Source organism: Mya arenaria, chromosome 4 (genome assembly GCF_026914265.1).
Source record: "Mya arenaria isolate MELC-2E11 chromosome 4, ASM2691426v1".
Lineage (NCBI taxonomy): Eukaryota > Metazoa > Mollusca > Bivalvia > Myida > Myidae > Mya > Mya arenaria.
Genome location: NC_069125.1, coordinates 55,695,652 through 55,715,571, shown reverse-complemented (window position 1 = coordinate 55,715,571; position 19,920 = coordinate 55,695,652). Strand labels below are relative to the sequence as shown.

Sequence of the window (19,920 nt, the reverse complement as noted above, 5' to 3'; positions counted from 1 at the left end):
AACCTACACATGTATAAAGTTGTTTTCTTTTCGAATGTTTTAGACGAAGGTCAGACACTATACGGTAAGAGCTTAAATGTATTACTTAACTATGAAATTAAGAACGTATTGAAATGTTTACAAGAAACATAAAATATGTATATCATTGTTATAAAAGCTGCATTTGTTTCGCCATTTTACATTGATAATTGATAAACAGTACTTTTAACTTTTGATGTGAATGTACACGAGTATGTCAGTTTAGTACTCTTTTAAAAGCACAATGTTAATGTCTTAATATACACATTGAAACATTGAACCTTATTTAAAGGTCCCCAAACCGTGCCAGCGCCCGAACTAGATGATGTTGATCTTGGGTTTATCAATGTCACCACTAGAGTAATTCACACAAGCACACTTAGCCCGCTGTTTGGACTCCTATATACACCAACTACCTATTTCGTGTGCACGTTTAACATGAAACCCACATATTTCTACACTGTCAATTGGTAAGATAATATTGCTTCTATACAGGTTGACACTTTAAAATACATTTATTCAATCTACAACCAATAGTAAACTTTATGCACTGAACGTTCAATGGCTACAAAACGTGAACTTATTAATAGCTTCATTTACTGTTTATGTACTCGGTTTGTTGACTTATGATGATGCGTGTCTCTCGTCGTTTTGCCTCGACCATTGTACCTTTCACATGCTTAACAAAGTTCACCTGCTGGGCTTGTCCAGATTCCATTGTCTTAATGAAACGTAATCCCATTGTATGTACATGCGTACTGATTGTTGCTATATTATCGTTCACGTTTAGGTACATTGAGGGTAATTACTTGACCACCACGGGTCCTTCTAATGATTCCATAGAACTAGCATTAACAGAAAAAACTATAATGGACTCGGTTCGTCCTGGGTTTACGGTAAGCATGCCCTTAAATTTCACTTTGTCCGAAGCCAGAATGTTACAGTTTTCATTTTCATAACCATAAACAACCGACATTTCAGCTATATTTACAAAACAAATTAAAAGTCAAGTACAATCGATGATGATTATCCCCCTTTTATTATATGTGAGGTATCTGTACTTTTAGATTAGATGCGGTGTTCTAGTCTCAGTACTTGAGGAAAGCCAGAAAACCGACGAAGTTCCCGGTGAAGAGTTTTTTGCAGGAGTCAAAGTGAGATTGTTCTGAATTTGTGCTATTGGTTTAAACAATATTAAGATTGTTAAAACATTTTACATTCAAGCAATAAATGCATGCATGCATAATGATTGTGATTTTGCAGTACAGATGAGAAAAAGACAAATATTTCAATTCAATTTGACCTAAACCTAGGTACATAATATATATGTAAGCATTCATCGAAATGTGATCATAGTCTTGTGGATTTATGTTTTGTAGATTCCATGAGTTATTACATGACATGTCAACAATTGTGTCCATTTGATACTTTTGTTCAACAAACCCTGGTAAACATTTTATGACCTCTTTAAATTATTGATGAAAAACAAGTTGACCATGCGTGGTATTTAATAATAAAACCCAAACCTTTGAACAGATACGATAGCGAAGACGTGGATCGAGGACGGACGATAACAACGACGTGGAAGGCGCCCCATTTATCCCGTTGTTAAACATATATTATTCTTCTAAGACACTGGCACCTAATTTTCAAACTTAAATTATTGAACAAAAATATAACAAAAACATATTATTCGAATATTATTTGTTTTTCTCATAAATATGCACTTTATACTGTTTATATATTATTACGTGAATATATCGAGGATAATTGTTTATTTCAGTGCAAGGTCGTTAAATATCTTACCGAGTGAGCACCAAAATTTGGAAATATTAACTTTTGGCGTTCACACTGAAACAAAGAATTATCTTTTTTTTTTATCATATGCCTTAAATTGGAATTAACAGTCAATTGTTTACACTCTTTTTAGAAAAGAACGCACCAATATCTATGCGCACGGAAATGACGTCGTCGAAATTGTTTCAAAGCCCTGGGCGCGCTGACGTTTGATTTGGAACGGAGAATGGTCTAAAGTTTTAAAACCGTAATAAATATCAAAGTGATTTTTTCTGTTTGAAACAGTGAAATTTCAATATATATTTTACCCATAAATCTTTATACATTCGGTTCGTGGATTAAAAGTTTTCCGATATTTCCGATAAGTTATAATTCCTCGTTTTTAAGTGTAAATATTTAGTGAACATCTATCAATGAACTTTTATTGATGTATCTTTATTACAAAAAATAACAGTTAATGCACGGAAGCACTAAACATGGCATGGATAAATTACTTTATTACTATGCCGCTATTAATTCAATGAACATTAAAAAGGTCGAACGTGTTAGCAAAATTCATATTATCATTTAACAAAACAATTTTTCTTAGTTTTAGAGTTTGTTTCATGACATATGGCAATTCAATTATACCTCACTGTCAGAGACCAGTCTGATTCGCTTGAAAACAGGTCGTTTTCCAGGTAAAGGGTGAAGACGACGTTAGGTTGTTGACACGTTTTGAGTCGGGGGTGGGGTTAAAATCATCTGTTATCTGTTAATTTTTTGGCATCTTTTTCTGGTGACGTGCTTAGCTTTGCTAAGGGGTTAGTAACAAAGTTGATATTTTCATTTCTGAGATTGAAGTTTGTTATTTCACTGATAAAATTCCACATTTTATCGAAAAGCTTGAACGACATAGACAGTACAAAGTGCATATTTATGAAAAAAATATTTTTCAATTGTTTGCACCGAAATAATATAGTTTCAAATGATATGTTTTCGATTTTCATTTTTTGAAGTTTGAAAATCTGGTGCCAATGAGTCAAGGCGCCTTATCTCACATATGAATGCACTCATATGGCAATGGTCCATTTTTAACAGATTGAACATAGAACAATACATTTACCAAAAGGAGGAAGTGGAGAAATTGTATTGAAAACAACGATCCCAGTGGCTTGTCAATATTTTGAACGTCGTTCTATTTCTAATCAGTGTACATTGACATTAGAGGTATGGCTCTATGTATATAACGATTAGTTTATCATTTCTATTATTCATTTTTTGAAAGATTTATTTGAATTCTATGTAAAATAAAATGATAATATCATGATTGCAGTAATGAGTATTATGGTTTGTCATATAGCGTTATGTGTCTCGTGTTTTGTGTTTGTTTGGTCTTGATCATTGTACCGTTAAACAAGACTATGGTTAAACCTTGGAACCAAAGGAAACTTGGATTGTCCCTGTAATTTAAAGTGGTTTATTCAATACATAATACAGTGAAACCAACAGGGACATGCCCAGTAGACAAAAAGCAAGTATAATCCTGAATAGAGGCACACGGTTAGGACCAAAGGAACACTGAACAAATAAACCACACATGCATCAAAATAGACTAATAAGTTTTGGGATTAACGCCTTTTACGGTCAATGAAAAAATATTCACCGGAAATACGAGTTCATTGAGGGTAAAACTGGTTTATATGCACATTACCGCACACTTGTCGTAACATTTTGCAATAATTACAAAATTAAAAATATAGGTCTCCAGCGTTAACTTGAAAATAATGATTCAACTCATAAAACTAACATTATTTTATGAGTAATCACGTCAACTCAGTTCGATTTTTTTTCATGCCAATAGTACGGTTTTAACATACACTATTAAGTTTGAAAGTTAAAACAAACATATGCTCAATATGGATTTAAAGGCCTAGGTATCAGGGATGCCTGCGAGATTTAAACATCAGAACAGAACATTAATAGATGTGTAGCACTGATATTGCGTCTATAAATGGTGTCCTGAGACCATTGCTCAATTTTTTGATACTTTGCCTTTACATGTAGTTTCAATTGTAAGATGCATTAATAATTGTGTTTGAATCATTACATGGTTTGACAGATGGGTAAAAAGAAAATACTTCAATGCACCGGAAACGTACAGGGCACCACGGACTGCAGCAATGTGCTAACAGTAAGTTTACTCTTATTCATTTACTGTTTAGTCATTATCGATATATACAGATTACTTCAACAAGCAAATTATTTCTTTATTTGCTTTTGTGTGTTTCACATACAGTAGCAACATTTGTTTCTTTCTAATAGTTTATCGTATTTTAATGATTACAAAAATAATTTGAAGTAACTGTGTTTAATGTTCTCGTGATTGAAACAGTTTGAATTTTTTAAATTTTGACTTTTAAGAGAAAGGTGATTTTGATCAGACATTTTCCACACAAAAAAAACAACAAAGATGCGACAAATTTGGAAATTGAACGGTTTTTGAGAAGAATTACAATGGTAGCCTCCAAAGTAAACAAAGGCAAAACACACATTATATGATAGCGACAGACAACGTTACAATAAATAAAAAGTTAGCAAAAATATGAAAATATCATTGTTAGGCAATATTGAGGTAACCCTTGGCATGATCAGTGAACACGTATATGAAGTATAGCATATAAGACGTCATAAAAACGGAAGTACAAGAACCAATTACCAATCATTACCATTTTGCCACCCTTCATAAGTTAATATATCTACTAAAACACAATATATTGAACTTGTCAACCGGTCTGTCCTATTTGAAGAAATTGTATTATCCTAGTCAGAAAGATGGGTTTGCAATGGAACACTTTCAATCAAAATGGGATTATAAGTGATATTGTAATCAATGTAATTATCCAATATTTACAGTTTGCAGGCGATCAGGTTGAACACATTTCAGACTTTTTACTACATACATCAATTGTATCTTCCACACGGCGTGTGTTATTGAGCGGAAACCATTCTCCTGGTTTGTGTTACAGCGACAATGACGGTGACCCTTCTGACCCCTACTACACTCCCAAACTATCTTAACTCATTAGCTACCTAAAAGTCCAGTCTTATAACTATTGATATTTTTAAGTGAAGTCCAAGCTTATTCGTCTCCCATTCGGCTATAATGTTACCATGGAGTTAAAGACAAATCCATAGATAAACTCAGCATTCTTGTGCTTAACATACAGACACGTTGGTATTCGAAAACTTTGGAAAGTAACCGCGTACAAGTTAATTTTAGTACATTTTTTTTCAAGCAAAAGTACTTGACTAGCGAGTAGATCGAAGATTTTATTTTAAAACCGTTCAAATTGAATTCACTACCTTTAATTCGGGACGAATATTCAGTATTATTTATCCGAACTTTAATGGAATAAGTAGGATCTGATATTTGATATAATTGGTTCTAACGCGGGAAATTCTTTTGAAGTGAAATGCTCTCCTTGAAAAAAGTTGCAATGTAATAGGTCAATTTTTCTGTAAATTATAACCGCGAAAATGAATACGATCTAAAAGAACCTGACACTCATCGCCACATAATACAACCTTTTAAGGGCATATTAAACGCGTCTAAGACTCGCACGCTGACACAAAAAAAAAATGTTGATAGTATTTGACAAATCATTTATATTGCCAATTGACATGTTTCACTTTGTTATAACAGTCGCTGACTGCAAATGGAACCTTTGAGCCAGCAGAGATACGGTTCCCAATTGTTACTGTGGACATAAATTACAACGACAAAAGCGTGTTTGACATCGATCTCAGCTTTGGTCCGCACACAAGCGCGTTATGGCATAATTATGTTCTTCCGAGTGTCCGGGTAAGATTTGCGAGAGTATTTCACATTGCTTTATATTTTTTGTCTTATGATATACGACTAACATGTATTTCATGCATACAAAAATAAGTTCATAATTCATATACTACTTGGAAAACCCATGATGTAGCTTGAATAGTATAATTAATTCTTGTAGATTTTACATGTATTTGACATATTGACTGTACATCTGCATTTGGTAATTTAGTAATAACTATTTTTATGTTTTATCATTCAAATTGATGAAAAATTATTTAACGTTTTCACTTATACTCTTTTTGGTACTAAAACTCTATGTATAAACATTTAGTGTACCGTATCATAAGTGCCTCGAAAAATATGCAGTTGTTCAGTCCGTCCGTCTGTCTTTTCGCCTGTTCGAAGTATGTCCATATTTGTTTTTTTCTGAATCACTTTTTAACCATTCAGGATATCAACAGTGACAGTAACATAACACTTATATAAAATATTGTCAGATTTATGGCCCTTTGTAAATTGTATTTTTCAAATTCAACAAATAAACAACACGTTCTAAAAAAAACATCAGTATATTACTTATTTTTTAAATACCTCTGTCACCAAATGTTATCAAATTGGCTGCCTCTATATGAAAAGCAGTGTAAAAGCAGTATATATGGATAAACGTTAATGAAATTCCAAGGATTGATTATAAGCAATTATACGTTGACTTTCAAAGATATTTCAATAGCAAGCTTTCAATAAAAAAATATACTTGTAAACGAATGAAACTTAAAGCATTTATTTATTTTTTAATATTTCACTTTTTAAGAACCATAAATTGAAAATGGGTTGATGTCAATTTGTGTTTGTTCACATTTGAAGACCTTTTATTATATAATTCATCAAAATGAAAAGAAAGCAACTTTTGACATTGTTTTACTGTGTTTATATATTTAATTTTGAATTTTATCTCAGCATTTTTTTTTTCAAACGAAATGTAAAAAATCGGAAATACCAGGTATTGTTAGTTTTACATTATTCCGGTTACTACATACCTGTACCTGCAATCAATGCAGCACGAGGAACGGTTTTGCTTGTGGTGTTTGGTTAATTAGCGGTGCAGGTTGTGATTTTCGGAAATAAACATGTTATAGAACGAATCTGTCACTCTTCGTCATATAATAAACACATTCATACAACTCGCCTGAAAATATGATAGTAAGCTCGCCATCTTCAATCTATGATGTATGTTCAGATAATTTTGTTTTCATTAAAGGTCATTGTCGAGGACTCAGATGAGCACAAAAGCAAGTGGTGCTACTCTCATATCGATCCGCATATGAAGACTACAAAAGGAAGGTTCACCTATTTCACATTTTAGTCAGGTTAACCATTTGTCTGTCCGCCTGTCCGTCAGTTTTTGCACGGTTATTACTTAAGAAGTATGCAACCTAGTTGATGAAACTCGGAATGTGGAAAGAGGGCCGTTAGGATATGAATATTAGTTTATTGTGATTGCTATGGCAACTAAATTATTGAATATACCATTTTTGATTGATCTCTGCATACCTAAAAAGCATATTAGATATATTCATGAAAGTTAGTATGTGGAAAGAGATCCATAAGGGGAGTTAAGGTATTTTGTTTTTAAAAATTTGATCAAAAGGGTGGTTGCTATGGAACAAATATAGTGAAAGCTTAACACCTGATTGGATGATCCTGCAAAAATAACACTAGACGTGTGGGAGGTAGGTTTATTGAACTTGGTATGGATAGAAGGTCATAAGATGTTTATGAATGTCATTTTTTGTCGGACTAAACATCTGGTTGCTATGCTATTTAAAGTAGTTAACTGTTTTATTTAACAAATGGTAAGGGGCAATCAGATAAATACGATCATCATTTAAATATATTGTTACTTACTTACTGATGAAACAAACCGGCAGGGGGTAAGTGTATTGCAAGCAATACGTGGCATTCTTGTTTATCTACATCTCTCGAGCATTTATGTTTTTTCAAACTTGATTATTTTAAGTAAATACTGATTATTTTTTAAACAAATACAGGAATTCGTAAGCTGACATGAACTATGCGCTAGTCCGTTTCTTTGGTGGAAACCTGTGTCCTGTTTGAGGCGATTGAAAATATGGCCTTCAAGTAAACCTCGTGGTTGAGAAGCAAGCACTAGTCAGCGATTTATTTTCTTTTGTTACAGTCATTACGAACAACAGCGAAATGCCGGGGTATATATGATGTACATTAATAAGGAGTATGATATTGAGGTAAGATACGTAGAAATAGATTCCATTTATATCAATTCTCAGAGGGGGTCCCGCTTTTAAGAAAGTCGGCTACTTCTCAATTGGAAAAAACATTCCAAACTTTTTAGACATATAAATCGCACAATTATGTAAAAACATAATCATGGAATCATTGTTTGTGTTTTATGAATAAATGAACTTGAGGATCACGAGTAACACAATTAAACTTTACAATTTGAAGCGTTTACGCATTAACATTTCCAATTATTTAAAGCCTCTGTGCCACTTAGGATTAAATAATTAGTGATAAAAATGAAAGTGAGTATATAACAATGATAGATTCTCATATAATGTCTGGTAAATTCCCGAGGTCCACACTATGCTAACGTAAAAAGGAATGTTTGTGAAATACCAACGAAATTTCAAATTAACTGCTAAAATCGGCTAATATCTTTATCGAAAAGACTCCTCGATGTCATCCCAATTCTCGCTGAAAAGACCAATTTCAAAAACATCTAATCGATTATTCATTATTGAAAGGAGTACATTAAGCGTTTTTCAAATATGAGTCGGTGCTAAAATTAAGCCTGATGTTTCAATTCCTGTTTCAACCTTATAACAACAACAGCAACAAAAACAACAACATCAATGACAACCTTAGCTGCAACGAATAACCATCATTGGAAGTATTATTCAAGGTTTTCAATTGAGAGTTGATTCAATATCTAAACTCTATGTTGTGATTAGTTTGTATTTAAGAAATAAAAGTTTGACCATATATGTACATCGATCTTAAAAATGAGTTGCAATCCAATGCCGTTAAATCAGAGAGCCATGTAATTTAGGTTGCTTGTTACTACTACCATGACCCCTTGAGTGAATTAGCATAGACACACTATTAACAATATATTGTTCTTGTATTATAGGTTCAGCAGAAAACTAAACTATGCAACAGAAATCGTGCAATGTGCGCCTGTGGTGTTGCTGTTCGTGCGGGGAAGGACGTGTTCATGATCAACAGATGCGGATCAATCCATTACATTGATTTTTCCCATTGTGGCGAAGGTGGAATATTGGAGGTTCTAGAAATAAACTCTAAAAAATACAGGGTACGTATATGCTATGATTGTTATATGTATTAAGCTGTATTATTATCTATTGTTCTTAATTTTAAAACATTACATCTACATAACGTTTTCACTGTATTCTTGACTGTTTTATGCAATGCTTGTAGGTTCTGACACCAATTGGAACACGGATTGAAATACATCTTCATGGCGGTAGCTATGAAGGAACGATGAATATAGACATATACATGGCTCCTAAAGATTTAAGCAATATTGAAGGATTATGTGGAACATTTAACAATGATGCCACTTATGAGTTTTTGGGCAGTAATGGTCAGCAAATACAGAATAAGAACGACTTCGCTGAGTCATGGAGGTAAACTTTTTGATGAATACTACATTGGGATTATAGCTTATGTAAAAGGCGGAGATCGCCCTTGTGTTATTAGGGAAGTTAAATTAGGCAAATATTAATTTTTAGACGGAATAAACCTCACATAGATCGATTACTTCTTTTAGAGTTTTAAGATTTTGAACAATTGAAATATGGTGGCTTTAACGCCTACGAACGGTCAGTGACACAGGACTTCCTTGGGGGTTCAATAAGTCTCATAAATTTATTGTAATCTACATGTAACTCTTATTTTTATGGTTTAAATATATTTAAATGTATTCAATATTATATCACTATGCATTCTAGAATGGACACAGACACTCAAAATACAGGTTTGAAAGAAAAGAATCTTTTTATCAACCCAGATCGAAGTTTGCAGTCATGGAAAGAAAGAAATCATTTGTACTGCTTTTGTCAAAACGGAGCCGCGAACTGTTCCTCTACTCAATATTATACGTGCTCATTTCCAAACAACATAACGCCATTAAAATGCCATGTTTCCCAAGGATACAGGAAAAAACGAGGAACAGATTCTCACATGAAAGAGTTGCGGCGACTTTTTGATTTGATGAACTCTGTCGACCCACCTATGCACTATTTGTATAAGGTATGCATCATTCACATCAAGTCCGTCATATGTTAGTAAGAATTTACTAACCACTCAATTTTGCACAATAACTGACATTCTAATATATATGTTTGTGTATACTTCAAGCGTCAAGCAGAGGCCCAGAACATATCTGCAGCAGATGCGCATGACGCATGCACGGCTTTAATAAACGGAAGTTTGGCGGTGAAGAGTTATTCAGATTTGTCGGCTCTTGAAAATCCCCAAGAAGTTATAAATAACTGCGCGTTTGATGTTATGGTATGGAACTTGAAATGTTTTCATTCTTTCATCATTCTTTCCCGGTTAAAAATATTAACATTGACATTTCTGTTTTAATCGACTGCTTCCCTTTGATGTGTTTTTTTTTCGTACCATAGAAATCATGCAAGAACGAGTTTCTTTTATACATGCCTTTTCCGTTTATATACGGTTGTTTTATAATGTTGAAACTGTTATGTTAAGGTTGGCGGAACGTTAGTTTGGGCAAACGCACATGTGGAGTCTTATAATGACGCGGTGAAGAATATGATTGACTTACAACCGGAATATGCGGCTAACAACACTGAGAGGATAGACGTTTTTCTAGCAAATACTTGCCCATCTAACTGCACAGGAAACGGAAATTGCACACTCATTGATACTAGTCAGGAAGGTCAATATATATTCCACAGATAACAAATTCCTTAAGCTTGTCAGGAAATATGTCGACGGTTGCATATCGATCTAATTCATAACAATGTAAATAACATTCCTAGCCTAAGTTTCTCTTAGAAATATAGATGGTATATGAAATTCAACTGAAATCACAATAATCAGTTTGAAAATTAAATGTTTTCACGTATAACCTCTTATAACACTCAAATAAACAAAGTATTGCTGTCCAAACGAAATATTTCATACCGTATATAAGGTTACCATGTCGAAATCTTTTGGCGCCTGTTATTTTCAGGCGTGTGCGTTTGCGATACATTTTATCATGGAGCTGATTGTTCGATCGATGAAAGGGATCCGTTGATTATAGACGACATTGAAACAGGGGGCGAATGCGACACTGCTGAAAGGTCCGACGACTGTCAATGTTTTGCGATAAGGAGCGGTGCCATTCTGCGTTCCATTCAATGCACCGTTAAGACATTCAAGGTAAGACAAAGATATGTTATAAAGCAGTTTTGCACAATTTTCTTTAGTTCTTTGTCGAAGAAAAATCTGATTCCTGATTCGGACAAAGACAAAGGTCAAACTCTTTCAGAGCTCACCTTACACCACTATCATTGTAACAAATGCTATCAAATAATGTTCGTAATTCACTGTGACTTCACCGGCACCATCAGTACAATTATGTGATATTTTGTTTCGATTATGTCATCTTCTTGTTAAATTATATATTAATTTATGTTTCCTTTTTAATTAATTATCTTTCTTAAATTGTGATATATTTAAAGACACACATTATAGGTTGCTGCCATTTTTTTCAATTTTAATGCATTATTATGTTTAACTAATTGACTTCAATGATCAAAACAAAAAAGCATTTGAATTCTGAAAAAATCTTTTTAGCGATATTTCGGCGTTTTTGTAACTTTGAAATATGTGGCCATCTAGCTAATAATAAAAAACATCAATAAAAGCTTCTTTTTTATTTTGAATACCTATGTCAAACTATGCTTTTGCAATAACAATAATGGAAATACGGGAGCATAATTCATTTTTGTGATATCCTTTGTGTACAATGTAGTTGACATGGTCTATTGACGTGATTCTTGTTTTATGATTTAGTTTTAGTTTTCAATGTTTTCTTAAGAATGGGATATAATGGAATATCTGCCAATTGTATAAAACACACTGCATTATCCGCAAGTTATCATTTGGCTGGTTTTGCACATGCTGACGATTTAATTGGTAAACAGTCATAATTGGATAAATATTGACCAACCAATTAACATTTCGAATTACTTAAACCAAACCAAAAAATTAACCGGAGAAAAAGTAGCTTACCATTGTAGGTCGTCCAAATCTGTACCAGTGGCAGTGATGAGCTTTGTCTTGCAGAATGTTGTACCCGATTTGTTCATTTTAGATATCTATAAATGGGACTGAAGAACTAGTTTCTAAATATCGTTCAAACGGTTCATACGAAGATATATTCACTGGGGCCTGCTGTTCCGATCTTGTAAGTGACCATGGTTTGGTTTTAGTTTGTTTTGTCTGTTACATAGTTGGTAAACATATAACGAACGTTGTTCAGTGCTTTAAGCCTTTATGCCAGTCTTGCATTTCATTGGGATAAATAATAATATATTTTGTGCAAATATTTTCCGAGAAAACAATATAACAAGTTGTGTTACTTTTGCCAAGAACAAGTATGCCGTCGATGCATTTGCAGTCAAGTACGAGGTTTCAGCAAGTAACGATGGCTCTAATTATGGCAATACCAAAACTGTCTATGTGTTTGATTCGACATGCCAACATGTTGCTTACGATGAAAATACGAACGGAACTGTCGTTTTAAACACCGTAAGTTGATCGTCATATCGCGCTGAAAAAAACTCTTAAAATTGTAATATTGAGTCATTTTTGCTTTATACCCAAGATGCCGGATCCAAATTACAACTTCTCATACAGGTATTTTTACAATTTCAGAAAAGCGGATGCTTTATCGACAACACGTGTCATTTTGATGGTGAAATTTCTCAGTTTAATAATACTTGTCTGCGTTGTAACGCCTCTGCCAATGCTACTGGCTGGTCTGAAGGTAAAACAAAGAGGATTAATGTGATCTTGTTCTAAATCGAACTTAAAACGGGAAATAGTTCAATGAGATTAATAAGTATGTAAAGCAAATCAAGAAATACAAATGACATACCATTGTAACTGGTATGTTTGCTGAACTATGTCGTTCCCAAATCGTGATATGTTGTGTTTAACCCTAAAATAAGTAGCATAATCGTCCTAACTTGTCTAGTTTCTACAGAGCAATGCCAAAAAAACAATGTAACAGTTTTTATCTCTTTTGGAACGCGATGTTTTACCCGTCCATGCATGTAGTTTGTTTTTGCACATTTTCTCCTGTTTTCACTCTTACGCATGTACCCCCTAAATCGCGTTATTAGGAACTAAGAGAAAGTAGTCTATTAAGCCCTTCAATTATTTTACTCATTTAATACAATTTTGTATTTAAAGCACATTGTACGACAACGACGGCTATTGCCACAATTACAACAAACCCTACAACAACTATCGAAGAATCTGCAACAACAACTGCAGTACAAACGCTAACTACCGCTCAACCTACGATTACTACAGCTCAACCTACGAGTACTACAGCAGAACCTACGACAACTACTGCCGAACCTACGACAACAACTGCAGAACTAACGACAAGTACTGCAGCGCCTACGACAATTACTGCAGAGCCTACGACAACTGTTGCAAAACCTACGACAACTACTGCAGAGCCTATGACAACTACTGCAGAGCCTACGACAACTACTGCTGAACCTACAACAACTACTGCTGCACCCACGACAACTTCTGCAGCACCCACGACAACTTCTGCAGAACCAACGACAACCACTGCAGAGCTGACGACAACAACTGCAGAGCCCACGACAACTACTGCAGAACCTACGACAACTGCTGCAGAGCCTATGACAACTATTGCAGAGCTGTCGACAACTACTGCTGTACCTACAACATCTACTTCAGCACCAACGACAACTTCTGCAGTACCCACGACAACTGCTGCAGAACCAACGACAACCACTGCAGAGCTGACGACAACTACTGCAGATCCTACGACAACTACTGCAGAACATACGACAACTACTGAAGAGCCTATGACAACTACTGCAGAGCTGACGACAACTACTGCTATACCTACAACAACTACTTCAGAACCAACGACAACTACTGCAGAGCTGACGACAACTACTGCAGAGCCTTCGACAACTACTGCTGAACCTTCGACAACTGCTGCAGAGCCCAAGACAACTACTACTGAACCTAAGACAACAATTGCAGCACCCATAACAACTTCTGCAGCACCCAAGATTTCTACTGCAGAACCAACGACAACCACTGCAGAGCTGACGACAACTACTGCAGAGCTGACGACAACTACTGCAGAGTCCACGACAACTACTAATGAACCTATGACAACTGCTGCAGAGCCTACGACATCTACTGCAGACCTTACGACAACTACTGCTGAATCTACGACAACTGCTGCAGAGCCTTCGATAACTTCTGCAAAACCTACGACAACTACTGCAGCACCAACGACAATTTCTGCAGCACCCATGACAACTACTGCAAAACTAACGACAACTACTGCAGAGCTGACGACAACTACTCCAGAGTCTTCGATAACTTCTGTAGAACCTACGACAACTATTGCAGCATCCACGACAACTTCTGCGGAACCTACGATAACTACTGCAGCATCCACGACAACTTCTGCAGCACCCACGACAACTGCAAAACTAACGACAACCACTGCTGAGCTGACGACAACTACTGCAGAGTCTACGACAACTACTGCTGAACCTACGACAACTGCTGCAGAGCCTACGACAACAACTGCAGAACCTACGACAACTGCTGCAGAGCCTACTACAAACATTGCCGATTGAACGCTAACAAGACGATATTATTGAATATCCAACCTCTTAATAATATGTGAGTCAGTTATGTAAACGGTCGTTAAATATTTGTTACATGAAAAGTATTGTGTTAACCTCGCACAATACGTTCAAAAACATTGAAATAATTGTCGTTCTATGGACAACGATCTGTACACAGTCAGTTATCTGAATTGTCGAGTTGTAAGGGATGTTTTTTTTATTCGAAATAATTGCCACGGTGTTTATTAATAATACTTTTATGACGAAGTTTAATCGTCTGATAAAAAGTATGACATTAATTTTATTTAATTGCAGAAGCCAAGATATGTCTTGTTCGAACAGCACGTATGGCCAATTCCCGCCTTGCGAAAAGTTAAACTGGATACCAAGGGCCAAAATATACACACCATCTTCGTTCACGAAAGATTCCATAAACGGAGAATCAAGTTATAAAAGCTCGTTCCCGTGATTAGTTCAATTCATGAATTGACAAACGTACTTACACTGAACTACATCATCTAATTGATGATTTTTCCCATTTAGTAATACTGAAGTAAATGTGTGTGAATAGGTAGCATAAACGTGTTGTATTATGAGTTCATGTATGTTTTAATTTCATATTAATCAATACATAAATTATACATATTTTAATATGTGCTATTTAGTTATACATGTACTGTTAAAATGTGTTAATGAAGAATTTAATTCTATCTTGAGTGTGCTGTGTAATTATATATTCATAAGTTATATAAATTCTTTGGTTATTTTTTGTTCTTATTAGTAGTGCTGTACACTTATGCATTTATATTAATTCATCATTTACCCAAGTGCTTTGTAATTCATGTACGAGTGATAATTTGTGCAAAAAAAAAATGTTAATTTATAATTGTTTTAGAATAAAAAGTATAGAAAAATATTCTGAATAGAAAACAATTTAAAGCCGCTATGTAACTGTATGAATAAAAACTGATTTATCATTGTTTAAAAAAACGCATTATCAATTGCTTGGAAAAAAAATAGGCCAATGCCGCCAACCTCACGCCGCTAGGCCGCTAACTTCTCGCCGCTATGCTGCTAACTTCACGTGCATTTGTAATTCTACTGTTTTTCTTCATAGTATAGTACATTCTTGCTTTTAACTATATGAACTTTTATGAATTGCAAATAAAAATCAGCTCTATGTTTGTGTTATTCTATGAAATTTAAGAACAACTTTCTCAAAACTTGAAACACAACTTTTTCAGCACAGTATAGCAAGGTTCGCGCATAATCATCTGTGATCTCTATTGTTACAACACACAATCTCCCCAACCCCAACCTCAATTTCTATAGGAAAAATAGCGGTTGGGAAAGTGAGAACTCGCCGTATTTTATAAAATACGAGTTATTGAAAAGGGGGTGGGGGCTTCAATCACTGAATTGTTTATTTTGGTGGAATTATTTGCAAATATGTGTGTGCTATGTTTTACTGGTGTAATGCAAAGTGAGAAAAGTATTATTCAAAACAATTTCTATTGAATGCTCAATGTAAAAGTGTGCATACATTATCTTACACCATATTAATGTTATGTGATGTCTAATTTCGATATTTCAAGTACTAACATATTTCCTGGATGAGTTGAATACAATTTTGTATTACGAAGGTTGTCCGATTAATATAATCACATGGTCATATGTATCATTAACTTAATTCGCTCTATATGGCCGTTAGTTAAACCAAACTGTCCGCATAGCTTCATTGTTCGAAGATGAAAATATGACCAATTATAAATATCACCCGTTGTTTCCTTACAAAAACATGTTAGTTTACGGGTTTATATTCCTGTAGTTTCTATTGTATGTTAGTTGTCAACGTTACGACGATGTTTTGCTTATTAAATAGTTTGTTATCGTTAAGTTATGTAGAACTATCAATATAAATAACAATTGTTTTGCCAGAAAAGATACCCAATCCACTTTATCAAGGGCAATAATGTCATGTTTCCTGGTTCACTGTTAGGGGGGACAAAAAAGTCCTCCACTCGGTTAATATTAACATTTTTCCTATATGTTATCTATTTAGAAACGACCTTGTGCACCAAATGAAGAGCAATTGACGTATGTTTTAGATGAAATTGATGTCTGTATTAAAATATCAGATGAAAGCAATGCATGTTCTTACTCGGCTTACCGAGTCACTCGATGCACTGTATTCTTCAAAACAACACTTTAATACCAATCTCTTTCGTGCTTACCTCATCCGAGACCTGATTTTGGTCAATGATATGTATTGATATCATTTTCCAAGCGCAGATCGCTTGTTTTATGGCTAAGTCGCAACATTTAAAACTTAAGAACGCAAATACAAGTTATGGCTAATATACAATTGGGAGGGGGGGGGGGGGGGGGGGGTTCAAGTATGTGCCAGGTATGGAGCATGCACCGGTTCTGCAGATGAGTTAAATTTGCCCCATTAGGTATTGCATGTCATATAAATACAAAGCCGGATTTGTCCGCTGGAGTGTATGTACTTTTGACAAATTATTTCCCGTAATAAAGCAAATGTGAACCCGGACAAATCGGCCGATTCTATACACTATTCATATACGCATCTGGTTTGCTAAAACCATATTTATAGGGCATTGATGACGAGAGTGTTGACGACGACGGCCATAATGACGATGATGAAGATAAAGCAGAACATATTTATACAACTATATTAATAAAAATATCGTAAGGAGTATTATGGATTCTTATAGAATGTTATTTTCAAATATCATGTTAATGTTGAATGCTTCAGTACCGCATACACGGTTTTACTGCCGATTTTGATAGAACCATTCCGGATTGAAATTTGTCAAAAGTCTGATCAAGATTCTGTGATTCGTGGCTTAAAATAAAAAATACACATTTATTTCATCACGTCAACAATTAGATGGTGTTCTGAAGGCGTCCCGATTCAGCCGTTTCCTGCAAAATTCGTCCCTGTGATCCCGTTCTCAATCCGATTCTGATCCGATTTGTATCTTTCTCATAATAAAAAAATGACCGAATCTGTCCCGACAGCGATCCGACAGCGGTCAGACAGTGAACCGAAGCTGACATCCGCAAGATATGGACGTAATCTGGACACACTGGGCAAGAAACGGCAATGAATTTGTTTTCCCAGGTTATACCCGTTCCACAAAACCCCGACTAGGAACCGTTCAGATAACACAGGACATTGCTACGATTTCGATCCGGTACAGCAGAAGTCACGATTTTAATCCGACTAGACAAACTCGGCTTGGATTCCCGAATGTGACGGGACGCACCTAACTGTCAAGAGTGCCTGGCTGATCTCTCCAGACCATTCCCGATCCACAGGACTCTGTAACGAACGTAAACGTCTGCCCTCAGACAATGATAGGGTATTCTAGGGTAGATTATTGTGGATAGTAATCCGACTTTCATTGTTCGTGTCGTAGCGCTGTCTGATCTCGAACCGGAGCCATAATCGGCATTGTGTGACCGTCGCATAATGCACCAGTTTTGATTGAATATTTTGTCTGTAATGCACTGTGCATACTATATTATATTATGGCATTTCACTTGTTTCCGGTTTTCAACGGATAAAATAATTAGATGCCGAAATATAACATGAGCAACAATTATTGTTCATGTTTATATTATTAACAATGGAATACTATGAACATATAAATGACCGTGTTAAGTTTTCTAACATGTGAACTAACGAAGTGGCCTGTGAATAGCTGTCTAAAGGTGTCAGCAGTGTACATCACACGACACTCATATACTGATTTAATTAAGCTATAACGCCTCTGCGGTTTAACTTTCGCGCCAAAATATACCCCGTGACTACACAAAGGGCGGAGCTAGTGAGTCAAAGAAGTACGAACACCAAATGGTTTTACACAAACGTAACATATAGTCATGAACAAACACATAAACTTTCCAAACATTCAAGAACAGCCATTAAAAAGATACAGTTCTTTCAAATCACATGATCAATAGAAAACACATTAAAACATCCCCAAGGTTACACAGAAACCCAACAAACATTTTCTTGTAAAGTCTCACTAATGTTGATATTGGTAAAAACATTATGAGGCATTGTTACAAATGTCATGTTGGTACTTTTTGCGAAATTAAAAGCGAAACAAATTGTACTACAAGCTTAATATCATATTTTAGCAGCATATTTTCGCTTTATCTCACAAACATAACCATCTCTAGATATACGTTTAACCTAGCACAGAGCGTCCTCGGGGCTTATCCACTTTCTGATATTTTGAGCATCAAACGACAGAACAGTTTAAATGGGCAAATATCAAATTAACTACTGTCCTGCATGACCGAAAACCGACCATTTTGTTCTAATCAATGAATGCATTTATGTTTTAACTGAGGCGGACAGTTAGTTTCAAAGATGTCGTACAATTGTCTTTGTTATCAACTGTGCAGTTAAAGCCGTTCTTAATAAGTTATGAAAGGGGCTGATTTTGAGAAAAAAACATAATGTAATACTTTATAGTAAATACCCTTCTAAAATGTACTCTCCATTTTTAAAGTTTGATATATAGGATGAAAGAGCGTGTAATACGACTCCAGTGATATTAATATCTTCATTTGACCACAAAATACACTTTAGAACAGTCTTGAACTCAAGTGACACAAGTTTATACTTTATTTTGTAAACATCCATCGATTTCAAAATATCAAGAAAGCACAATATCTTGCATAAACTGTATTCATCAGAACACACCTCTAAGGGTAAAATGACGTAAACAAGACGATTATAACTCATTGTTGGCATTGATGTGTATCTCTAAGAAAATATAGCATGCATATGCAATTTTCATATTCGAATAATCTTAAGGTGAAACGGTTGTTAATGCAGACATTGTGGTATTCCAAACTGGTGAGGACAATATTGTTGTTCTAGTATCTGTATCGATGAAACTAGGAAACGTATCTAGGTCGAACATGGGCTTTCCCCAAGCGTTTATAGCAAATGTCAAACACATAATGGCAATGATATTCATGGGCAAACCTGCAAGAGCCTGAAACAGACGGATAACACAGGGTTATCAAACAATACTGTTACGAGTATGTAATGTATGTCTTTTAATTTCATATAATAAACGCAATGGAACCTTCATGAATTTGGCGTGGTTTACCAAACAAGTGAAAAAACACAGATTAAACTAAACTTGCCATGTCTGGTATGGATAGGACGCCAGTTGAAAAGACAATTGCGTTTGGTGGTGTTGCCACTGGAAGCATGAACGCAAAAGAGCAGGCAATCGTCGCCGATATCATCAAATACAGTGGATGTATGCCGATTGAGATGGACTGAAAGTACACAAA

General features: G+C 35.1%; 2 protein-coding genes across 2 annotated transcripts in view; one reads left to right on the top strand and one right to left on the bottom strand.

Annotated features, from left to right (window-relative positions):
• Nucleotides 1-15,023, top strand: part of LOC128231203 (von Willebrand factor D and EGF domain-containing protein-like) — an 18,335-nt gene extending 3,312 nt beyond the window's left edge. Inside the window, exons 4-23 of the mRNA XM_052943707.1 lie at nucleotides 44-64; nucleotides 311-488; nucleotides 809-914; nucleotides 1,086-1,172; nucleotides 2,896-3,024; nucleotides 3,917-3,988; nucleotides 5,501-5,659; nucleotides 6,894-6,976; nucleotides 7,833-7,899; nucleotides 8,805-8,987; nucleotides 9,113-9,321; nucleotides 9,646-9,946; nucleotides 10,055-10,207; nucleotides 10,412-10,601; nucleotides 10,899-11,089; nucleotides 12,027-12,119; nucleotides 12,305-12,463; nucleotides 12,590-12,701; nucleotides 13,130-14,626; nucleotides 14,887-15,023. Of these exons, the coding sequence (XP_052799667.1) occupies nucleotides 44-64; nucleotides 311-488; nucleotides 809-914; nucleotides 1,086-1,172; nucleotides 2,896-3,024; nucleotides 3,917-3,988; nucleotides 5,501-5,659; nucleotides 6,894-6,976; nucleotides 7,833-7,899; nucleotides 8,805-8,987; nucleotides 9,113-9,321; nucleotides 9,646-9,946; nucleotides 10,055-10,207; nucleotides 10,412-10,601; nucleotides 10,899-11,089; nucleotides 12,027-12,119; nucleotides 12,305-12,463; nucleotides 12,590-12,701; nucleotides 13,130-14,580 (3,944 nt within the window). The 3' untranslated portion in view covers nucleotides 14,581-14,626; nucleotides 14,887-15,023. The remainder of the gene's footprint in view (nucleotides 1-43; nucleotides 65-310; nucleotides 489-808; nucleotides 915-1,085; nucleotides 1,173-2,895; nucleotides 3,025-3,916; nucleotides 3,989-5,500; nucleotides 5,660-6,893; nucleotides 6,977-7,832; nucleotides 7,900-8,804; nucleotides 8,988-9,112; nucleotides 9,322-9,645; nucleotides 9,947-10,054; nucleotides 10,208-10,411; nucleotides 10,602-10,898; nucleotides 11,090-12,026; nucleotides 12,120-12,304; nucleotides 12,464-12,589; nucleotides 12,702-13,129; nucleotides 14,627-14,886) is intronic.
• Nucleotides 15,024-19,219: 4,196 nt separating this feature from the next.
• The window catches only part of LOC128230927 (uncharacterized), a 34,406-nt gene continuing 33,705 nt past the window's right edge, over nucleotides 19,220-19,920 (bottom strand). Inside the window, exons 28-29 of the mRNA XM_052943355.1 lie at nucleotides 19,768-19,905; nucleotides 19,220-19,613 (exon numbers count right to left, since the gene is read on the bottom strand). Coding sequence (XP_052799315.1) covers nucleotides 19,425-19,613; nucleotides 19,768-19,905 — 327 coding nt within the window. The 3' untranslated portion in view covers nucleotides 19,220-19,424. The remainder of the gene's footprint in view (nucleotides 19,614-19,767; nucleotides 19,906-19,920) is intronic.